The sequence below is a fragment of the Rhyacophila brunnea genome, unplaced genomic scaffold (assembly GCF_057557595.1).
Source record: "Rhyacophila brunnea isolate RB1 unplaced genomic scaffold, BYU_Rbru_1.0 scaffold_11, whole genome shotgun sequence".
Classification (NCBI taxonomy): domain Eukaryota; kingdom Metazoa; phylum Arthropoda; class Insecta; order Trichoptera; family Rhyacophilidae; genus Rhyacophila; species Rhyacophila brunnea.
Genome location: NW_028232763.1, coordinates 30,831,507 through 30,853,222, shown reverse-complemented (window position 1 = coordinate 30,853,222; position 21,716 = coordinate 30,831,507). Strand labels below are relative to the sequence as shown.

Below are 21,716 nucleotides of genomic sequence, written 5' to 3'. Positions count from 1 at the left end.
TAGACGGCGCATTTAATCTATACTTATTAGTATTGGACTCCGTTTTGAAGTTTATCGTTATCCAAAAAAGAACATTTCAAGCCGAGAGTGCCGAGGAATGCGACGATCGACTCACTCTTGTATTATGGGACAGGTTCGTACCGATGACCATAGACTGTCAGCGTAAGTTATACAATATCACATCAGCTGCGAAGGCTGTATTGCAACGGAACGCTGAATGTTCACGGTGATTAGGTGCTACCCACTGCCATAGAGAATAACATTACAAAATGACTTATAAGTAAAAACATTGTACCATGGCTAGGTGTACACTTGAAGATGCTGTAGTATAAATTGGTAGCTTCAAAAACATACTTTGAAAATAGAGTGTTTTATTAATTTTATAGTATTTCTACGCAATATAATTTAATAATAAAAAATAATAGACTTATAATGCAGTTTACTGAATATAAAATACATAACTCTGAAAACACTCATGAGAAAATATAGCCAATAGAAAAAATCTTTTTTGAAAAAAGTAAGACACCCGGTAGGAAACGAACCTGCGTATCTTGGGTATCGCGCCTTGTGTATTACCACTATGCTACGACTGCCATGCTTAATTGCGACAAACTTTAACTATTGGCCTTTTTAATACCTACTCATATGCGCTCTCCAAATTGAGTTACGGTAGGCAATCGGTTTTGTATTATAAATTAAATTATTTATTACTTTAATTACTAACCGACGTCACGGATCACTCCAATATTTTCTGTTGTAACTTACTTGAACTTGTTAATAATTTTAATTAACCATTTCTTTTATTCAACGAATAATTCATAAGATTTTAAGAATGTACCATTCTAATTTTTGAACAGACATAATTTTGAAAACACTCATGAGAAAATAATATAGCCAATAGAAAAAATCTTTTTTGAAAAAAGTAAGGACAATAATTTTACATTGTTTATAGATATCTATCTACAGTTTTTCACGATGCAATCTCATTACGTAATATCGGTATAATAATAATAATAATAATAAGTCTTATTTAAAATATTTTTACAATTCATGAAAAGAATTGCTGAGTAGGTAGTGACTAGTGATTAGTACTGGTAGCTTTAATACTTTATAATTACGAGCTTTATAATGCATATATCAGAAATTATAATCTATATTGAAATGCATTTTATCTAGCACGTCATTAATCATTAAAGTTTACTTTATTTTCAATACCAATTATTATTTTTTTATTATTATTTTAATGATGCAAGCAACTGACAGTTTCTCTCGGCTAATCTATAATAAACACTTTAATTACACTTTTTTTAAATGTCGCAATTGAATTAGTTTTGTGAAACGTATATTTATTATTAATCAAATCCGATTAGAATAAATGCAATTGTATGCAGTTATTTTTTGCTGTATCTTGTTAACATAATAAATATGCAGAATATATTATTTATCTTTAATGTCTTACAGGTGTTAACTGGTACGGCTTTTGGTATTAAAGTAGCCCGTTGGCATGATTGTGTCAATTCCAAGGATACATTTCGTTTTAGAAAATTAATATTATTGTACCTATCATGTCTACTTATTTTTTTTTTTCACAGCAATCTAAGTTATAACACTGTTGACGTATCTTCACTATACACTCTTGGCATTGACGTATTTATTAATGGATTTGCTTTCTAAAGTATTTTAATGTTTATTTTATTTGAATGGTGTTAATTTATATGCAGCGTGCAATCGTATATCATCAATAAATATATTATTTAAACATACTGAATATATTAGTTTGTAACCTAAGGATCGTAAAAAGTGGGTCAATATTGTACATTCTAAATCTAAACATAGTTGATAGTGTTTAATTCACTATTTAAATATACGAAACTAATTATTATAAATTGCAGTTTTCAACAGCTTAAAATATTATGCATATTTATTTAAAACTGTGTACATATGTAAAATATAAAAATATAAGTAGTGACGTTTTGTGAGGGTAGGCAGATGATGCGTTGAATATTATTAATGGCGGCGAACACAGAACGATAGGCAATATTCACTACACTATATTTTGAATGTGCGTGTGTCCTAAAAAATGAAACACGCATAATGCACGTGCAATAGTTTGTGTAATACACCAATATTAAATAAGCGTCAATGCATAAACCATGAGCAGTTGTCAATATTCGACGTATGGCGTATTCTTCACTTGAGATCGGCTACAGTCCTACACAGGGGCGGCTCTACTTTAAGGGTTCGTAGGGAACATCCCCACATAGTTATCATGTCAAAAATACATGCCCGATATTTTTATTATTGTCATAATATACCTACTTAACTAAATAATGAAATGAACTATTTAATTTATTTTATCCATCTAAACCCGTCGCAAGTTTGTAGAGATATTTAGTCACTCAGTCCCATCCCGTCACTGCGGTACAAATCTCGTTCTACAAAGGATGTGAATGCATTAGCGTTAGTATAAGTATACTGAGGAGCGAATCAAATAACCCCTAAGTGATTATAAAGATTCGCTGTATGTCGGTTCAAAACTGATGATGTTAGGTGTATAATAATTTTTATCGTAAATTAAGTTATTATTTTCAAGTACGCTTTTCAGATGTGATTAGGTGACGACTCAAATAATCATATTATTTATTCTGAAAAATTACTGATTTCTTCATTAATAAAATTATATTATTATATGTAGTTTGGTACATAATGTATAATATGAGAGAGTAAGTAGGTATGTATATTTAATAATTAATCCCCAATAATTAAACCCACGTAGAAAGTCGTTGAGCCGCTACTGGTCCTACAAACTTATCTAAAGGAACGGTCAAAAATGGAACTACGAACTACCATATGGCCGCAATTTTGAAAACATCATTCTAATGTCAGAATCTGTCCAGCTGCGAGTCTTGACTGGGTAGTTTTCGACGATGGCTCCCCCATCCATTCTTATTCTTAAGATAAGTTTGTAGGTCTGTAGGTACCTGCTACTCCTTATCCGATACAGTTCCCAATATTTCTGAGTTCAACGGACAAGACAATTAATAATATTAGATTGTTTTAGAGTACTGGTAGTTTTAAATGAAGCAAACTATGTGGTTTCTTGTTCTATAATATCTTTTCAAAACTTTGGCCGGCTTATTGTGCCTCAAAAGAACTTTACGTCTTGGGCATCCACGCATCTCAAGCTGACATTGCATAGCACACAGTTTGGACATGGCGTTGTCAGCGCCAGGTCAAATAATACTTTAGTGGTGGATTAGTTAGCTATCATGAAACGCAATACGCTGTGCGGTTTTCATCTAATTCGCGATTTATCTAACGGCGACTCGTGAGTAATGGAGCATCGTCGAGAGGTGTCAATGTGACACTCTTGCGCAGCGGTATTAAACATTTGCCAATATAAAACATCGCTTTACATGCCATAAACATATGACAGTGTACATTTGTTACGTTTTTTATTGGCAATTGTAACCTGGGCTCCATGATTAACATACGAGGAGCTCTGTATAACAATTCCTTCAATAACATATCTTAGTTATTAGACTTGCAATAAAAATCACCATACGGGAGAGAAATATTACATGAATTATCGATTTTCTGTAAACCGGTTTATCGGTTAATATAACTAAATTTAATAACCGTATTTTGGTAATTTAATTATCATATTTTAATAACTGTATCGACAAGGTAGTAGAGTATTTATTTGCCTTAAACTTTTGCTTTACGTGTACACTGGATTCTAAAACGAGTTAAATATCTAACTTAGTCATCATCTAAGAATTATCAATGAAATTTCTAATTTCCATCAAATTTTTCATTATTTTACGTTAAGATTTCATGAAGTCAATTTATATTAATCTCACGGATTTTTTCGAATCTTATTAAAAATTTTCTTCCGAAAAAAATTAACAGATAGGTACCCATAATCTTAATATTATTAACATCGTTTTTCATTACCGGTAAACCAAAATTTACCTAATATTTTTACCGATTTACCAGTAATGCCTTTTTGTGCGGTAATTTTACATGTTATAGAAATAGAAAGAAATATGTGTTTGTTCTCATATAGACTCAACAGAAGCAAGAACTTAAATAACAATATAAATATTACACAGTGATCGTCAATTAAACCTGATGTTTTAGTAATAGTGTAAGAAACATTCAATCAAAAAGACTTCTTAAATCTTGCAAAAATAAACAGACTGATTAATCAAAAATTGTCAAATCATTGTTTGTATTTAAAAAAAAAACTGTTAACATGTATAAATATCTAAACTAAAAAGTCTTCAGTTTTATTATCATAAAAATAATAAAATACAAGGTTTGTTATCCCTATGATTTATACTGCTTTCTCTAGTGGTGGGCATACCGGACGGTTCTCGTGTAATTAATACTAGCATCGTGTAAAAATTATAGCTGGTTTACTTGAATTTAAAATGAACATTACCTTAAAATTGAATTTTAATACAGGTATTTTAATAACTGTTTTATTAGTAGCATTAAAAATATTTACTATTTCATTAACATAAAGATTATAAAACCATCTTTACATTTCCGTAAAAATTCATTACTGTGAATTTTTCAAACTCCTACTTGAATATATTTTGGTTAAAACAAACCTAACACTCTCCATTTTACTAATACATTTGAATTGCTTCTTTTGATTCTGTGAGTATCTTTATCTATGCAAATAGGAATGTATAGAATAATTTTGTGTTTGTACAGGAGTAACGACATTCTATGCTAAACTAGGAACAGCGATAATTTACGCTACAGCAAGTGCGTCATGTTTGAAAATCGAACATGTTTGAAAATAGAATATCGTCGGAAAAGCCAATTTAAATCACAGCAGACCGCTATAGAACTGTCAACGCTAATGAAATTCTATCCACGAGAGTTGAATTACGATCGTATTATGTTTTTAACGTGTGTTATAACACCTGATCCAAAATAAATGTTGATGACCATTAAATACAATAAATAATGATGAGTACCTATTCTAAAGACTTTCGACTTTAAAGCAGAACTTTTTGTATTACAACACTTGATGGCGATTCCAAAACGTTTTTAATATCGTTGAATTGACAACTATAGAAAAATAATAACACGTGTCACAGCATATTGAAAAATTTCTACTGCATTCAATACATGTTTCGACATTTGGTTACAATTTACCATACTGTATATACGTTTTTTGTGATTTTTTTTTAAATAGGTACAATACGCTTTTCGAAAAAATATACGCTTGGTACACTAAAAATGATGATTTTTTGGCAAATAAATCTTAGAACACAAATGAATCTGCATTTTTATCATTGTAACATAGTAACAGTTTTTTCAGCTTTTATTTTAACCATGTGTATATTACGACCTATATAAACAACAACCCTTAATAATCTTTACTTACCTATGTAAGTATTATAGATACCTCCATGCCAACGTGTTTCAAAAATTGTTTATGGTAATTTATAAATATTTCAATTTTCATTGCTAACATTTGTTTTTTTTAATTTTAAATAAAGAATAGATTGCGTGTAGGTTTTTGTATTGTATAGATTAGTTTTTCAACAATTTTCACTGTTAAAAAAATAATGTGTTTCCTCTACGACCTACGACATCGTCCACTTTGGCACAACAGACAAGATGCATTCTTCCGTGGTGGCATTTTGTGCAACACTCCGAAGCTCAATCCTTACAGTGAGAACAATAATCACAATTAAAAGATTTTCTGTAGTCATTTGCGCACGCGCGTCCCGAGAAAAGACGCTCATCGAAGATTGGTCCCCGAAACGATGCCGTCCTTAGATAACGCACTTTCAAAGTGACAGCTGAGAACGACGCCCACTCTTTCTGAACACGTTAAATCTGTTAGCGTTATATGACTTTGATGATTATGAATATCTGGCGAAATAATAATTTATTTATGAAATATAAGATATTTTTTATACTTAGTGCAACTTTTAACTCCACGATTGTATTTTTTTCCTGAAATAAAATTTAGATAAAGTGTGACACTAAAAATATTCTACATGAATAACTTTGAACTATGAAGCAAAGTTAGTAATAGTTATTTATTACTTTGATTTAAATTATGACAACCATTTACTGACCATATTTTTAAATACCTCACATGCGTAGTTATTAGATAGTATCTGTAACAAGGCCGACCATATCCAGGCTGTGGCATTAAATTACGAATTACGATTGTGAGGTCCCGACAAAACCACCCGGACATTTCCGCCCAGACATTACCGCCAAAACTAAAAAAAGTTGGGGAACAAGGAAAATAAATTGCATTTCATATTTGTATATAATATACTCTATGACTCTTTATCAGCATTTCTCGCGGGATTTCATAGATATTATAGGTATTTAATTAGGGAACTCAGGTATGAGCTATGCAGCTGCATTGGATTAAACACGTATCATCGGCAATTTTTTTTTTATTAACTACTAAGTGTTAAAAGCTGATGATTTTAAGTTATTACTCTACCAACAGCTGCAACGGATTAAATCTCAAATTACACTGATTATCGTAAGTATGTAAATTTCTATTGATACTTAATTTGTGTTTTGTATTTTTGCGGGCGGTTTATGTAAGCGAAATTGTCCGGGCGGTACTGACGAGCACTGGTACGGGCGGATTTGGTTTGGCGGCAGTGTCCGGGCAGTTTTGTCGGGGTTCCTACGATTGTAGTCCTAGTTATTGATTATAGCGAAAGCAGTACGTAACGTAGCCGGTTCTCAAGACAGTTCAACCAACTGTTGGGCCCATCGGACCGTCCGACTTGGTCGCCACAAAGGCCAATTTTGTTGCATTTAGAAAATATGCTGCGTCCTATTGCAATCGTGAAGAATGTCTTCCCTGGGCTAACCAGTCTCTGTTTGCATTTTTATTGGTCGTAAAATAACAATTTATTAAGATATAAAATTATATATGGTCACAAAAATCAATTCAAAGTATATCTGTATACACGATCAGTTAGAGTTGGTGTGTTAGATCACAAAAAGACGTACTTAACACTTAGTGTAATGGAGAGGAAAACCGCTACAAATCGAATGATAGTTTTTTGCCGCCAAGCCGTGGACATTTTTGTATTATTTTCTTTGACATTTTGACGTAAATACAGCAAATAACTGCGTCTTTTGACGTAGACGTTTCACGGGAGGTCTACAAACTCAATTTCACCGCTTCCCGCGTAATAAAATAACGCTTTTTCGAGGCGACGTTGTAGAATAACTTCGCTCCAGGCGACCGCCATCACCTTCACGTAGGCAATGTTCTACATACCACATTGTGTGGAACCTTTCCGATATATATTGTCTATGATTTCTCAGTCTATGATTTTTAAGAGATTGTGCTAGTTTATGGCATCAAATCAACGCGAGTGTAGGTGGCTGATACCGTATTTTGATGATTTACTGTGATGGTTTTATCGGTTTTAATCACGCATGAAAATGTAAAAATAATTCTCTAAATACTGATATATGGTATCTATATAAAACATATGGCTAAGGTCATATCTTGTATGTCATCAGTATCATATATATTTCACCAGACACTATTATTTATTTTGGTGAGTAGAATGCATTATTAATTAGATATGAAATATATCATTGCATGAGAAAAATCAATGGTTACTTAAACTATGTAACTCAAGAAGAATATTATTAAACTCTAACTTCAAGAAGAATATTGGATTTGAAAATAATGAATTTTGAATAATGACAACTAAAATGTATTTACATATATTATTATTGTTTTTGTACAATTTAATCTAAATAACGGACAAAATGTAATGCAATTCTAATTACTATGTTCCGTATTATTAAAATGCTCATTGAAAATAGTCTATATTATTATAATATATAGTCTTATCTTGAAATAGTCTCAAAAACGTGACGTGTTATAAAAATACCTGAAAAATCTTGGACCAAATGGGATACAATATAAATACACAACATTCGTTTGCCAGGCGAGTGATTTATCCATTAAACTATCGAATGTCTTTCTTGCATATGATACCTATGTAACTGAGGATGTTTTGTACTTCTTTCAATAAAGCTAATATCTTTGTAAGTAATAAAAAATGTTATAAAATATGAAGACGTGTAAACAAATATTTAAGAAAAATTGATGCCATATTAAGTATATGAATCAAATTTAGTAATATGCCAAAATCAAATAAATGAATCTAATAGTTTTATTATTTTCGTATAAAATAATATTAAATTAAATTGATATCTCATATTGTATCACGGGATGACAAAGCAATAATTTCAAGTAATTCTGACGCCACCTATGAATCAAACTTAGTAATGTTTTTGATTCCAAAACTAAATTAATTTATATATCGAATTACTACTTTATTTCCCGGGAAACATTGATCTCCATATACTGATTTTTGCCATGCATAAAGGCATTCATCTAGCCGTGTATGCAATAATGACAGCCAAGCCGAAACCACCACCGCGAGAACACAAAGGGAATCGACAAAAGTGTCAGTGGCTTGGATTTACTGCGAACTTATCTCTCCGAAGGGGAGAGACGCCGCGGCAGGAGTGGGGAGGGGAGCGGGGGTGCGGTCCGCAGCACATCCGCGTGGTTAATTTTCAATTTAGATTGTAATTTGCGATTTATTCGTCGGCGGAGCGGTCGATGTTTAATTTGTTTGGCCCGTCTCACGTCTTTCGGATGCCCGCTGGACCGATCGCGAAAAAATTACACACAATAGGTACGTACTTAGGTCGCATATACCTAACTAAGTATTCGGTTGCATCGGCACATAAGCCATACCGCGTCTGTTATGCCTAGTACAAGCCAAGATACATCTGTCCGTGAATAAATTAACATTGTGTTCTATTTAGTCACTTTGCTTGGCCTGTCTTTCGAAAGTGCAATTGACACAAAATTACGCACAATAGCTCATACAACATACAACAACACAAAACGCTTCTGAGAAAATATATTATAACCAATAGAAAAAATCTTTTTTGAAAAAAGTAAGACACCTAGCAGTAATCGAACCCGCAGCTCTCGAAAAGCGCTTCAAAGAGTATTAAGAGCCATTAGTTAAAATTTGTCGTAATTAATTATGGCGCCAAGAGCATAGTGCTATATGTGCATGGGTGCGAAACCCGATAGATGCAGTTTCGATTCCTGCTGGGTGTTTTCCTTTTTTCAAAAAAGTTTTTTTCTATTGGTTATAATTATATCATATATTTCTCTTATGGTATCTGTTTTATTGCTATTATTGTACTATTATGTTTAGTATTATTTAAATAATTATGTATGTTCAATAATTAGAATGTTACATTCTAAAATCTTGTGAATTATTCGTTGGATAAAAATAGTTAATTAAACACATATAATATATATCTACTGAGTGTTCGGCTATATCGACACATACGCCATATTTTATCTTTTAATTTATGATATAAGTAAGAGCATTTTAAATATATTAAGTAAAGAAATATCCATGTTTTTTTATTCCGTCGGGGATTGTAAGCATATGTAAAAATCTCGGCAAACAGGTGTGACCAGAGTTTCATCGGAAGTAGCGACGCGTGATCTTGTCAAATGTTGCTTTAATTAAAGCAAATATGTACAATGTAGGATGTCTAAATTACATGTAATTTGGTGACAATACTTGTAGGTGTGGACGTGCATTAGTTTCAAACAAATAATTGTGCATAAACATTTGTGTTGGGAGAGATAGTTAGACATTATTTACCTATAATTAATTATACACGAATATATGTATCTTAAGACTATAAATAAGATGCCCCTCGTAGTAAGGCGCTGGCCTTTCATCCGGTGGCTCCTGTTTTGATTTCCGGTGAGGTCACAATATATTCATGTGGTTTTCTCAAACCTTGAGTGCTTGTAATTGTTTAATTTCTACAACTAACTATATAACTATGTACTACTGTTTCACTATACTACTGCACTAAAGCACACTAACTTAAGAATATATAATTTTAAAATAAAGTATTGAAATTATTTTAAAACTTAATTCACTGACTTGTTTCAGTACGTAACTAGTAATCGGTTACTTCAAAAATAAAATAAATATTATGCTTTTCTTCAATCTTTCAAAACAAGAAATGAATAGCGGCAGTTCGAATATTTTGTTTTATTTTCAAAAAAATAAACTCAAAACTATGAACTGGACAGCCTATTTATGTACTCAGACAGTCACGCAAAATTTTTGGGTGCGAATTGTCTGTGGTAGTTATGCAACGGTCAGCGAAACACGAAGACGGTTCGAATACTTCTGTTTCAATTATTCAAATCGAACGAATGGAAATGGAAATTTGAATGCTTGACCATTCCTGTCTGTGTTCCGATTTCAAATGTGCAGTGATTCAGGTGTCTGGAATTCCACGCGTTCCTTTTTCAAACAGTGCGTTCGAAATTTAATTTACAAATTGAACTTTAATCAAAATCAAATAAAAATGCAGATTGTTGGGAGACTGTCGGCCAAATGAATTCAATAAATAACATCTCAAGCTTTAGTTTCAATTCAAATTAACTAAAAAATTGTTGCAATATAAGATAATACATTTAAATGATAGGTAGGTACTTAGTAATAATTCGGATCACACGAATTGCTGGAGACACATAACTAGAACATTATTTTTAAAAGCAGTATTGAATACGAGGCCGAAGTAGATATATTAACTATTTCTACCAAAACCAATACATTAACACTATAATATAACTATACCTATAACTGCGTCAATTATCACAAATATGGGTGGTTCATAATAATTATGGATCAATTAAATCAAAATGGATCCTGGAAATAGTCGAAGTATAAAGTATATTCAAGCTTTATTAATATTAGCAAATACCTTTTTATACTGCTGAAGGAACTGTCAAAATGGACATGATTCACAATAAATTTGATGTCTTATCAATACTAGTATTGTCATTTTATGCAGAAAATAAAAAGATAATAACACACAATATAGAAACCTGTTTTATCTAGTCCCTGAAACAAAAAATTCGAATTTTATAAAAATTGGACTTGATCCATAATTATTGTGAGCCACCCATATGTAGTCTGGCATCCAAATAGAGAAAAATTAATATTTATAATATTTAGATGACCAATCACAACAAAACGTTGTTATATGTAGACAATAAGGAAACTGCTACATATTCAACCATACTAATACGTTGAGGAATCGCCATTAAGTTTTGTAGCACTAAAATGTTATACAAATTCCTTTAGCTATGGTCCAAAGTCTTTGTGATGTATTTATTGGTTAGGAATCTGACAGATACACCAATATATCGTATTGATTAAGCATTTGTTGATAATATGCGTATTATGCATGTATTAATTAAATCAAAGGTTTTCACACATACAGCCTAGTCTCATAAATATGATTACACATCCAACAAAAATGTAATTAAAATCCAGGGCCGGAATGAGGTTTACGTATTGGGGGCTTGGAGGGCTAGCGTACCGGGCGGCTCCCTGATGGAACAACAGCTCGGCAATGGAGCGGAAAGAAAAACCTCATTTATCATTTGGACAGGGCCGGCGGCGGGGCTGGACCCCCTCCCACCCACCGCCACGCGCCTCTCCGTCTCCGCAACTCTTCGCGTCTCCCCCTCCCTCGTCCTCCAGCACCGTGATCTGTCAATCATCAGCCCAGGCGAGTACTGTACAAAGTGGCGTACGCTTACACACAAACCAACGAATGATTAATACGATCACCGATATCTACTGTTAAAACTAATCTTACTAGTCCTAAGGGGTAATTCAGTTATTCTAGATTTTTTCTAGACATACGAAGGATATAATAAATATTGAACTACGACGTCCACTTCAACATGCAACATATCACACTTTTATACAAGGATTTTCTGTTCGGTATTCTGAAAAGAGGGGATGGAAATGAAAATAATAATATGACACATACATATTATGGTCTACGTAAGAAGTGGTTCTACATAAAGGGTCCATGGGTATCATCCCCGACTTAACGTAATACGAAATAATGAAGAAAACACGATAACATACAGTGGGCAGATACATGTGTATTAATCACCCACTTGTTCAATGCATATTACAAATTCATTTCCTTTCAAATAATAGTAAGTATTAAACATTTTTATTGATTTTAATGCGACCCTAGTTCCAAACGTACATATTACATCTAAGAAAATACATCAATTTTTAATGCGATTGGGATAATGCACTTAATGAGATTAATGATATTTATTTGTCATATTTTGAGACTTTTCTATTAAAATTTAAATTATATGTAGGTACCTAATTAATGTCAATAATACTATCAAATCAATAATTATGGCAGTATTTTTAATTTCTTTAATTTTGTTAACTGCTAATTCATGGCGGAACTGCATTGTATTGTTGTTTTAATTTAATAAAACTTTTTTTTTAAATTTGTGGTACTTATTCCACTTTTAATCAATAAATTAGGACCGATTTTGTCCGCCTCAGAGGGACATTTTCAACTCAATTTCCTTTGAGGCGGACGAAATCGGTCCTAATTTATTGATTAAAAGTGGAATAAATACTACAATAAAAAATGCGTTTTATTAAATTAATACAACAATGCAGTATATTTAATTCAACCTTTGACGACTTCTCACTCAAACTATTTTGTATATTGTCGGGCAACTCTTTGATAATAGTTAAAGTGTATCTGCGAGTCCCTGATTTAAGAATTCTTTAACATCAATTGAATAGGTCAAAAGCAAAGGGATTACCTACTGTCCATCACTTAGACACTGAGATATGTACATAGGTATAATTAATAACACAGTTTTGAAGAGTTTTTAGGTAGGTACATTATAAGTGCCATTATTTTATACTGAGCTATTTGACAATTGTTTAAATTAAAAATTATTATAAAGTTAATTGGTGTTATTTGAACATTTATAAAAGTGATTGTTGTGCTTTTCAAAGTTGACCAGTTTCCTGGGGACAGCGTTTACTTGAGAGTAGCAGAAAACCATAAATGCTAGAAAGTCAAAATATGACTGATTGTCAGAATTATCATGATATTTAGCCGAAAAGAAACGACCGAGATGAAGATTTATGTATTTTTGTTGTAGTTGTTTTCTTATAAAGCGCAATTTAAATGTCATTAAACTTATGAATCAATATTCTATACACGCCACTGATATGAGTTATGACTATCCTTGTTGGCATACATATATTTTTACACCGATGCAATCGGCTTACTTCGGCTCTATTCGTCTGTCGGGATTATTTGCATTTTCACACTATAAATTCCATCGCACGGCATTAAAAGTAGATTAGCTTGCCGGGCACATTTTAGTCTTATTCTGCTTATGGATTTTAAATTATCTGAAAAATCTATTTGCAATTGAAATAAGTCTAAATAATAATGGTTCGGCTTGGAATGCGCTTATTTGCGTACTTACGACTGTTTGGGATTTACTTGAAGATGATTAATAGAGATCATTGTATTGAAACAGTTCATAATAGTATTTAATACAAGCGACTCTGGACTGAAAGGTATTTCTGATATGTTTTTTTAATAGTTTATTTATTCCTACGAAACTAACACTACAAGACAAATCAATTTTTTAATACAACATGAAAGTAAAAAAAGTGTAACTAGGTATAACATATTATTATTATTATCGATTCTGTTAAACGTTTTAATTAATTTAAAAACTTATTAAATCTTTTTTAAAACGTTAGTCGCTGTATTATATCATATTCTAATTAGTATGTCGACATCTACCATTTTATAAATAAATTACTCTTGCCAGTATTGTAGATTTAACGCAATTGAAAATGAAGTGCCAATAAATTATCAGTAGCAAAATAAGGTAGGTTTGCTACAATAGTAAACATTGACTTTTTACAAGACATATTGTTGTCATTAACGGGTTCAAAATAAGAACACAAATAAAAAAACTTAGGTATCAATGTTCAATGTCATTTACACCCACATAACTTACATGCTACATACTTAATATTGGTTATATATTTAATTTAGTCTTACCTTTAAAATGCAGCGTCCGCGTGCCTCGTTTTCCGGAACAGACACATTGTAGAAAGATTGATCGAAGATTGGCTCATTATCGTTGACGTCATGGATCGTAACGAGGATTGTGGCGGAAGACGAGAGAGGAGGATGGCCGCCGTCGCGAGCGATCACGGTCAGCCGCGGAGCAGCTTCCGTCTCGCAGTCTACCCTCGCCCGGGTCGTCACTAACCCGGACCTCGGATCTATCGCAAACCATCGCACGTGCGCATGACCTTCCGGCTCTTCCAATGAATACATCAGCGCGGAATTGGCCCCCTCGTCTCTGTCCACCGCTTGAACGCGCACTACGGAGGTGCCAGGTTCGGCCACCTCCGGAACACTCGCGTGGTAAACACTTCGCGAAAACTCTGGCGCGTTGTCGTTCACGTCCGTCACTTGTAACCGGATCGTCCGAGACGCGTGCAGCGGCGGTGACCCCGTGTCCGTCGCCACCACGTTCAGGGTATAAGTCGGTTGCACTTCGCGATCCAGAGGGAGCGACACTATCACTAGGTAAATAATATTATCACGAGTGGTCAATCCGAACCTGCCGTCCCCTCCGGATAACGTCACGTTAACATTGGAATATTCGGCTTTCGAATCGGGGTCGTTCACTGAAATCCTGGCGACGAATTCGCCAGGCTGAGCCGACTCTGAAATCTTAGGCGTCGCATCGTCACTTAGGAAAATAACATTTATCGTCGGCTGATTATCATTGACATCTGTGACTCTGATCGAGACAAAAGCAGTTGTTTCCAGAGGCTGGAGTCCGTGATCCCTAGCCACTACGACGAGTTCGTGTAGTTCCTTAGTCTCAAAGTCAAGAGTTTTATTTACAACAATTGCTCCCGTTTCTGGGTCTATTCGGAACATTTCTGCGCGGTCACTCTGCCGACGATTTATAGTGTATTCCACTTGGCCATTCACTCCCGAATCGGCATCTGTGGCAAACACTCTCAGTACGCTAGTTCCTACTGTAGCATTTTCTGGTATAGTTGCTGAATAACTACTCTGGTTAAAAATAGGCTGATTATCATTCACGTCTTGAATGGTGATATTCACAGTCATGCGCCCTCTCAGTGGTGGACTTCCACCGTCTAGCGCTTCGATTACCAGACTATAAGCTGAAGTTGTTTCCCTATCCAAAAAACCGTTTATCTGTAAGTCTAAATATAAAACGCCATCTCGCTCCCGATGCGAGGATAATCTAAAAGCGTTGTTGGTATTTCCCGAAACGATATTATACCTCTGCGTATTGTATGAACCGAGATCAGCATCTCTCGCAGGGTTTAAAGTTCTTTTAACGTCACGTGGCGTATTTTCAGGGAATTCAATATTCATAACGGGTGAAGGGAATGTTGGAGCGTTATCATTTTCATCCTGTACCCTGACGACAACTTTAACGTTATCGCCACTGAGAGGAATCGCAACTAAGGAGTAAGAAGATCGAGTTTCTCTGTCCAGTGGGACTTTAGTTCTGATCTCTCCAGTAGTCTGGTCGATGGCTAAGTCTGAATCTACCGCGCTGCCAGGCACGGGGACAATCAAATATGGTGGACCGCTGTGGGCGGCGTGCTCTCCGTCGCCGATATATCCGACTCGGGTGCCCTGAGGAGCTCCTTCGGAGACTTCCAGTTCTCTGACGTACTCCGCGAAGCCTCCGTTACCGCCACCGCCCCAACACAAAAGCAGGAGCGCCGTCACAAAGTGGGCGGCGCCCATCTTTACCAGCTCCCGCTCTGGGGCGCTATCACCGCTGCGACCTCTGTTCGGGATTCATTGTCAGTCCACTTATCTGAAATTAAGAAAACATAATTAGTATTTATTATACATATAAAAACTCAAAATTTGTTCATATAAACTATGTAGGTACATTAATAAGAATCGAAATATAGTTATTTACTTTATTGATTATCAGTACCACCAAGTAATATAAAATCAGAAAAATTTTATGTAACTTTACTTCTCTGCAACAAATTAATATTATTGTGCATATTAAATTCATCAACATATACCCATAATGTATATTTTACCAGTAATAAAAAAATACATAAGCTGGTAAATACGCAATTTTAAAATAAATTTCTTAATATATAGGTATGAGCCAGTTACAAAAAATGTGTGTTTGTTTGATACCAGATTGATACAATACATAAGTATTCAGTTCCGTAGTAAAAATGTAGTTGGATCATCATTTGATTAATTGAACTACGCAAAGAAATATTTTAAAGGCTTAATAATTACAGGAAATTAATTTTCTGTAACCAAGCTTTATTCGTGACATAAAAAGGTAGGTAGGTATAGGTCCAGATTTTCTATATGGCTGAAGAAGTTCTAAATATATTGATTGCGATGGATAAACGTCTTATTGCAGATTGTCTCGAATTAAAAATACTAACACCATTTGTAGATCGATCATAATTATATTACTTACGATAGAATTTGAAATCTTTAAATATACTGGATTTTGATTGTGATTGAATTTAGTTTAATAAAAAGCAATAAGGGTACCTATTATTTTCAATAATTAATATATTTTAATAGTTAGACAGCTTTAATTTTTGGGGGGACCTACACGGGTAAATCCGGCTCTATGTAGGTAGACAACAGATCGATATTATAGCAAAAAGTTTTCATGCTTGTCTATGCGTCAAAATAAACTTGTTATTTTCATCATTATCGTTATCAGAAAAATAGTGATATTATTTTCGTACCTAATTCAAAGTTAATTCCACACAGTATGGTAAATACATTGGTTTACCATAATTATTTTTTCCTAACCGGGACAAAATAAAATAAAATTTAAATACTGAAACCATTTTATGGTCTAAATTAGACACTAATCATTTGATTTTGTCCATTCATATTTTTTCTTATTATACTTAAACGTTTTAAAGTCATTTTCTTTTTGGCATTTTAGTTATTACCTAACTAATTATTGAAAACTCTACATCTTTGTACGGTGACTAACGACGTGACGTCATCTATAAAAGGCAATAAACTTGGCTAATTATAATATATAATTACTATCTATGTAATATTCAAGTACCTATATAGTTTAAAAAATAAATGCCGTTTTATGTCTCAAATCATCGATCTCTTACGTGAGGATAAAAAATATGTACCTACTGTGTTTTTATAAACCGGGACAAAATTATAAACGGACTAGTGGGTCTATTCTATACTAATCGAACACTAAAGTGATAAATAGTATCAAACTTATGGTAGGTTTGTATCAAAATATTAGCACTTATTGTAACAATTACACGAAGCTGGTTTTTATTGTTGCAATAAGTGCCATATTTTAACAGCAGCAAGATAGGTGCTGTTAAAATATAGCACTTATTGCAACAATAAAAACCAGCTTCGTGTAATTGTTACAATAAGTGCTAATATTTTGATACAAACCTACCCTAAGTTTGATAATATTTATCACTTTATCACTTTAGCGGTCGATAAGTATAGAATAGACCCACAGGACTTCGAAACCCATCGTTAAACTGGGAGAATCTCGGTCAAATTAGGACGTATGTAAGCTTACATTTACCTGGTCATTATTGATATCGTTTCCGTTTTATAAACAATTATGCTCTATCAACTGTGTATATTATAAAAAACTTCTTATTTATTACAATCAATTACGCATTTAGAAATACGATAACAACCGCTAAGAGAATGTTGGAAGTAATTAACTCAACGAAACAATTATTAAGACATATTTTATTGGCTTTTTTATGAAACGAATTTGAAAGATGTAATTAGTTTACTTAGGTATAATACTTAGCAAAGTTTCAACGTAGATAATGCAGAAGTAATTAATCCACTGATACAAGTTTAATTTTGTTCTAAATAAAGAGAATGGAAAAAAAATACAAGAAGTGCCCATTATTTAAGAACACTTTTACTTTTACAACAATAATAATTGTTTTAAAATCACAGTCGTTAGTAGTTAGATACATTAAAATAATGATGAAATCACCGATACTCAACAAAAAAATTGTTGACCACCTTGAAAATAGGGATTTTGACTGAATGTTTAATAAATTGTTACTTATCTAAAAAATATTCACTTCTTTTATTCAAATGTTGCAAGTTATAAAAATAGAGCACGAAACTTAATTTAAGTAGATTAGTATCATATTTATAGAATTAAAAAGGATACTAAGACATATTTATTTATGTGTATTTTTTGTCACGCGTATATTCAAATTTGGAAATATATTATTTCTACTGAATACCTACCCTATAAACAATTTATTCTCAAAATAAATGAATATACAGTACAGTACAATGTTATTTAATTATGCGTACATATATTTTTAACGGTGGTTCCCTTATAATAGTAAGGAATTGTTTCATAAGCATGAAATAATAATTTATATTGAGTAGGTTGATAGCAAAAGGAATTCTCTCCATTTTTTAAATTCACAATAGTCACTCTCTGAAATATTATAATTAGACTAAATGACAAAGTTATTTCTAATCAATGGTCAAAGTAGTTCAATACCTACCTATAACTTATAATGTACCGTAAAACCTCTCAGAATTATGTCATTATTTTAATGCGAATATCACAATGTGTTAGTAATGTAGAGAAGCTCCTTTGATAATATATATTCTCTTTTTGTATATATAAAATAGTAGTAATAAGTAGGTATACGAGTTATTTAAGCATTTGTTTAAAATAATTGCTGAATACTTTGTTTCTTTCACAATAATATAATAAGTAAATAATATCCTTTTTCAACTACCTATTATCATCATTGAGTTCTACCGTGTAATTGCCTTTTTATAAATAAATTAAAATAAAATGTTTTAAGAAAAAACCTAGCACTGGGCCCTTATTAGGACCCACTCACACCTGTCCGTCAAAGCCAACTACTGAAGGAAACGAACCGAATAAACGTGTTGGCAACATAAAATAAACTGTCCGCGCGTTGATTTCAGAATAAGCAAAGGCGAGATCGATCACATGTGGAGCTATCGCGACTTCACATCACTGACATCGCGCGAGGACGAGGGGCTGTTGATCTAAGGACAATAATTAAAGTCAAAGGTGTCAGGTATTCGCTACACTACTTAAAACTACTTTTCCTACACGAGATAATTGTATAATACACGTTTATATTAAACTATTATATCATATTAAAACATTACTTATACAATAGTATCTGTTTTACGCCACTGCATCGATGGGCTTTAAAAATTGTATATAAAAGTTAATAATAATTAATGTTTTATATTATAACTGAATGCCTATTTGAAGATTTCTATTTTTTAACTAACTAAGCTCCTGCTACCAAATTTTGTGATTAAACCTTATTACCAAATACTATCTGACAATTGTTTTTATGTTAATTCTACGATAATTAAGTTATTTTGTTGACAGCTGATTCGGGTTATTAATTAATTTTCATAATGATACTAAGTTAAATAATTAGTGTCGTTCTGTAGGTGGACTCATAGTCCAAAATAGCTTTCAACATATTAAATAACTCGGAATGGTAAAATTAACAAGAAAAAAAAATATTTTTAAAACCATTATAATGAAGTTCTACAACGTAAATGCCATATGCATTTTTATCATAGGCACTTCTAGTATTAAGCCCCATTATTATGTTGTCTTTTTTTTACAGTTTGACCTCAATCCATTAATATAAACTATTTTTTTTCGACCATGTCCGATCCTAATAGGATCATATATGGGCCTCCACAGAGTAGAGGTTTGTATTAACAGATATTATACTTTCTAGCTTTTTTTTATTTCCATTTATACCTATTAGTTTTCATACAATTAAATTTTATTATAATAGAAAGCATTCGAATATTTTATACATGTACCTAATATTATTATAACGTTAACAGGGTACATGAAAATCATAATATGTACACATTTTAATATATATATGTGTGTATATTTAAATATCCATTTACAACTCCAATACAATCGAAGTCTAAATAAACGACAGCTAAAGCGTGAAGAACCGAGTTAAAAGCATTCCTTTATTTGGGAGTAAATTCAATTGCTTTCTATTTAAAGTCAAACATACTTTTCTACCTGTCAGGTGACAGACGAAGACTTCCATAAGTCCTGTTTCAATACAAAGGGCCGCAAATAACGCTTTTACACTTGTTAGTTTTTTTGCATTTGCCCATTAACTCGTTTGCAGGGCATACGCTGAACATGGGAGGCACTATTATTGGCAAAGTAGATTCCAGATAAAAACTACGATTGTATGTTTACTTTTGTCTTGTAAATGGACGTGATCAGATGAAGATAAATCGTGTGAATCTCCTATAATGACGTTTCATGCTTATTAGATGTTGGCATTATAAGAACAGTAATAAATGACTGGCGTTTTTGTGAATATAAAGAAATGCAGTTAGCAGTGAGTAGCATTCTACTATTAAAGTCTATAAAACATCGTGGTTTTATTAAATTTATTGAATATTGTAGGTGGTTGATTGCGTTTCACATTGAATAGAAGTTTAATGATAAAGGTAGTCACTCATCAATTATTAAACTAGCGCGAAGCTAATAAACGAGAAGAAAATAGCATTACAGTGAATTATAACTAATTATTATTAAAAAATAAATTGGCATTGTAAATGTTGTTGCGAATATAATTTTTCTAAAATACAGATTAGAAGATTTTTCCTGAAGTGTGCCCACATAGAAGAATTTTAACGAGATTAGACGCAGAATAATTCTGGTATGAAGTGCATTTGGATGCCTGAATAATATCTTCAAAAGTCACCTCCCATTGTGTCTTAAGTGTTATACCATTATTATTAGCGCAATGTGGCATGAATAGGTGCATGTTGGGCTTAAAACGGAATGACCACAAAAGAAATAATTAATATAGAAGCAGACAAAATTACACGATGTGATAGAAGTCGATAAGTAGATAAAATGGTAATTGGCAGGCATGTCGCTTAGTGAATGCACAATTGACGGATAAATGGTATCATACAGTGGTACACAAGGAGCACTAAACGACTACAGGGACGCCCTTAAACCCGTCGAATATACAAATGTTTGGGGGGTATACGTGGAAGCGAATAACTAGGGACCGATAAGGAGGCTAGAATATGCAGTGGTGGATTGACCCCGGTTGATGTTAAACGTATATAAGAATTAATTCGCATAAATCATAGACCGTTCGATAGCTTATTTAGAGGTAAAAGCACTCACCCAAAAAGTGAAAGACGTGAGTTCGAGTCCTACTCGGTTCAAATTTTTGTTTAATAATGTATATTTTCGAAGTTTTCTAAAATTGCGTTTTCTTTTCTATAATAACTATCGGTCATGATATGGAAATAAATTCTCAATTACTGATTTGAACGCATATGTTATCAATACAGTCGTAGAAAAAATATCTAAAATTATGTATGGTTTAATAGCATAATTTTAGATATTTTATAGGTAGAAGAACATTTTTATCTATTATTGTTTAGTTTAGGCAGGGTTTATTGTATTTGAAAAAAACTAACCAACGCCATGTATTCTTAATTCAACGAAAACAAATAAGTTTTACTGAAAAAGTGTGCACTTTTTCTTATCGGATTGCCCATAGCATACCTAAACTACATATTAGGGTTTAATTTAGGCAGAGCTTAATTAAATTTTAAAAAGTAACCAGCACCATCTGCAAATTGTATTCTTAGTT

The 21,716-nt window shown here is 32.8% G+C and overlaps 1 protein-coding gene across 2 annotated transcripts in view; it reads right to left on the bottom strand.

The window, feature by feature from the left end:
- Positions 1–21,716, bottom strand: part of LOC147078577 (protein dachsous-like) — a 470,273-nt gene that overhangs the window by 427,408 nt on the left and 21,149 nt on the right. For both annotated transcript variants that reach the window (XM_085960238.1, XM_085960237.1), the window contains exon 2: positions 14,023–15,841. In XM_085960238.1, the coding sequence (XP_085816364.1) occupies positions 14,023–15,768 (1,746 nt within the window). In that variant the 5' untranslated portion in view covers positions 15,769–15,841. The remainder of the gene's footprint in view (positions 1–14,022; positions 15,842–21,716) is intronic.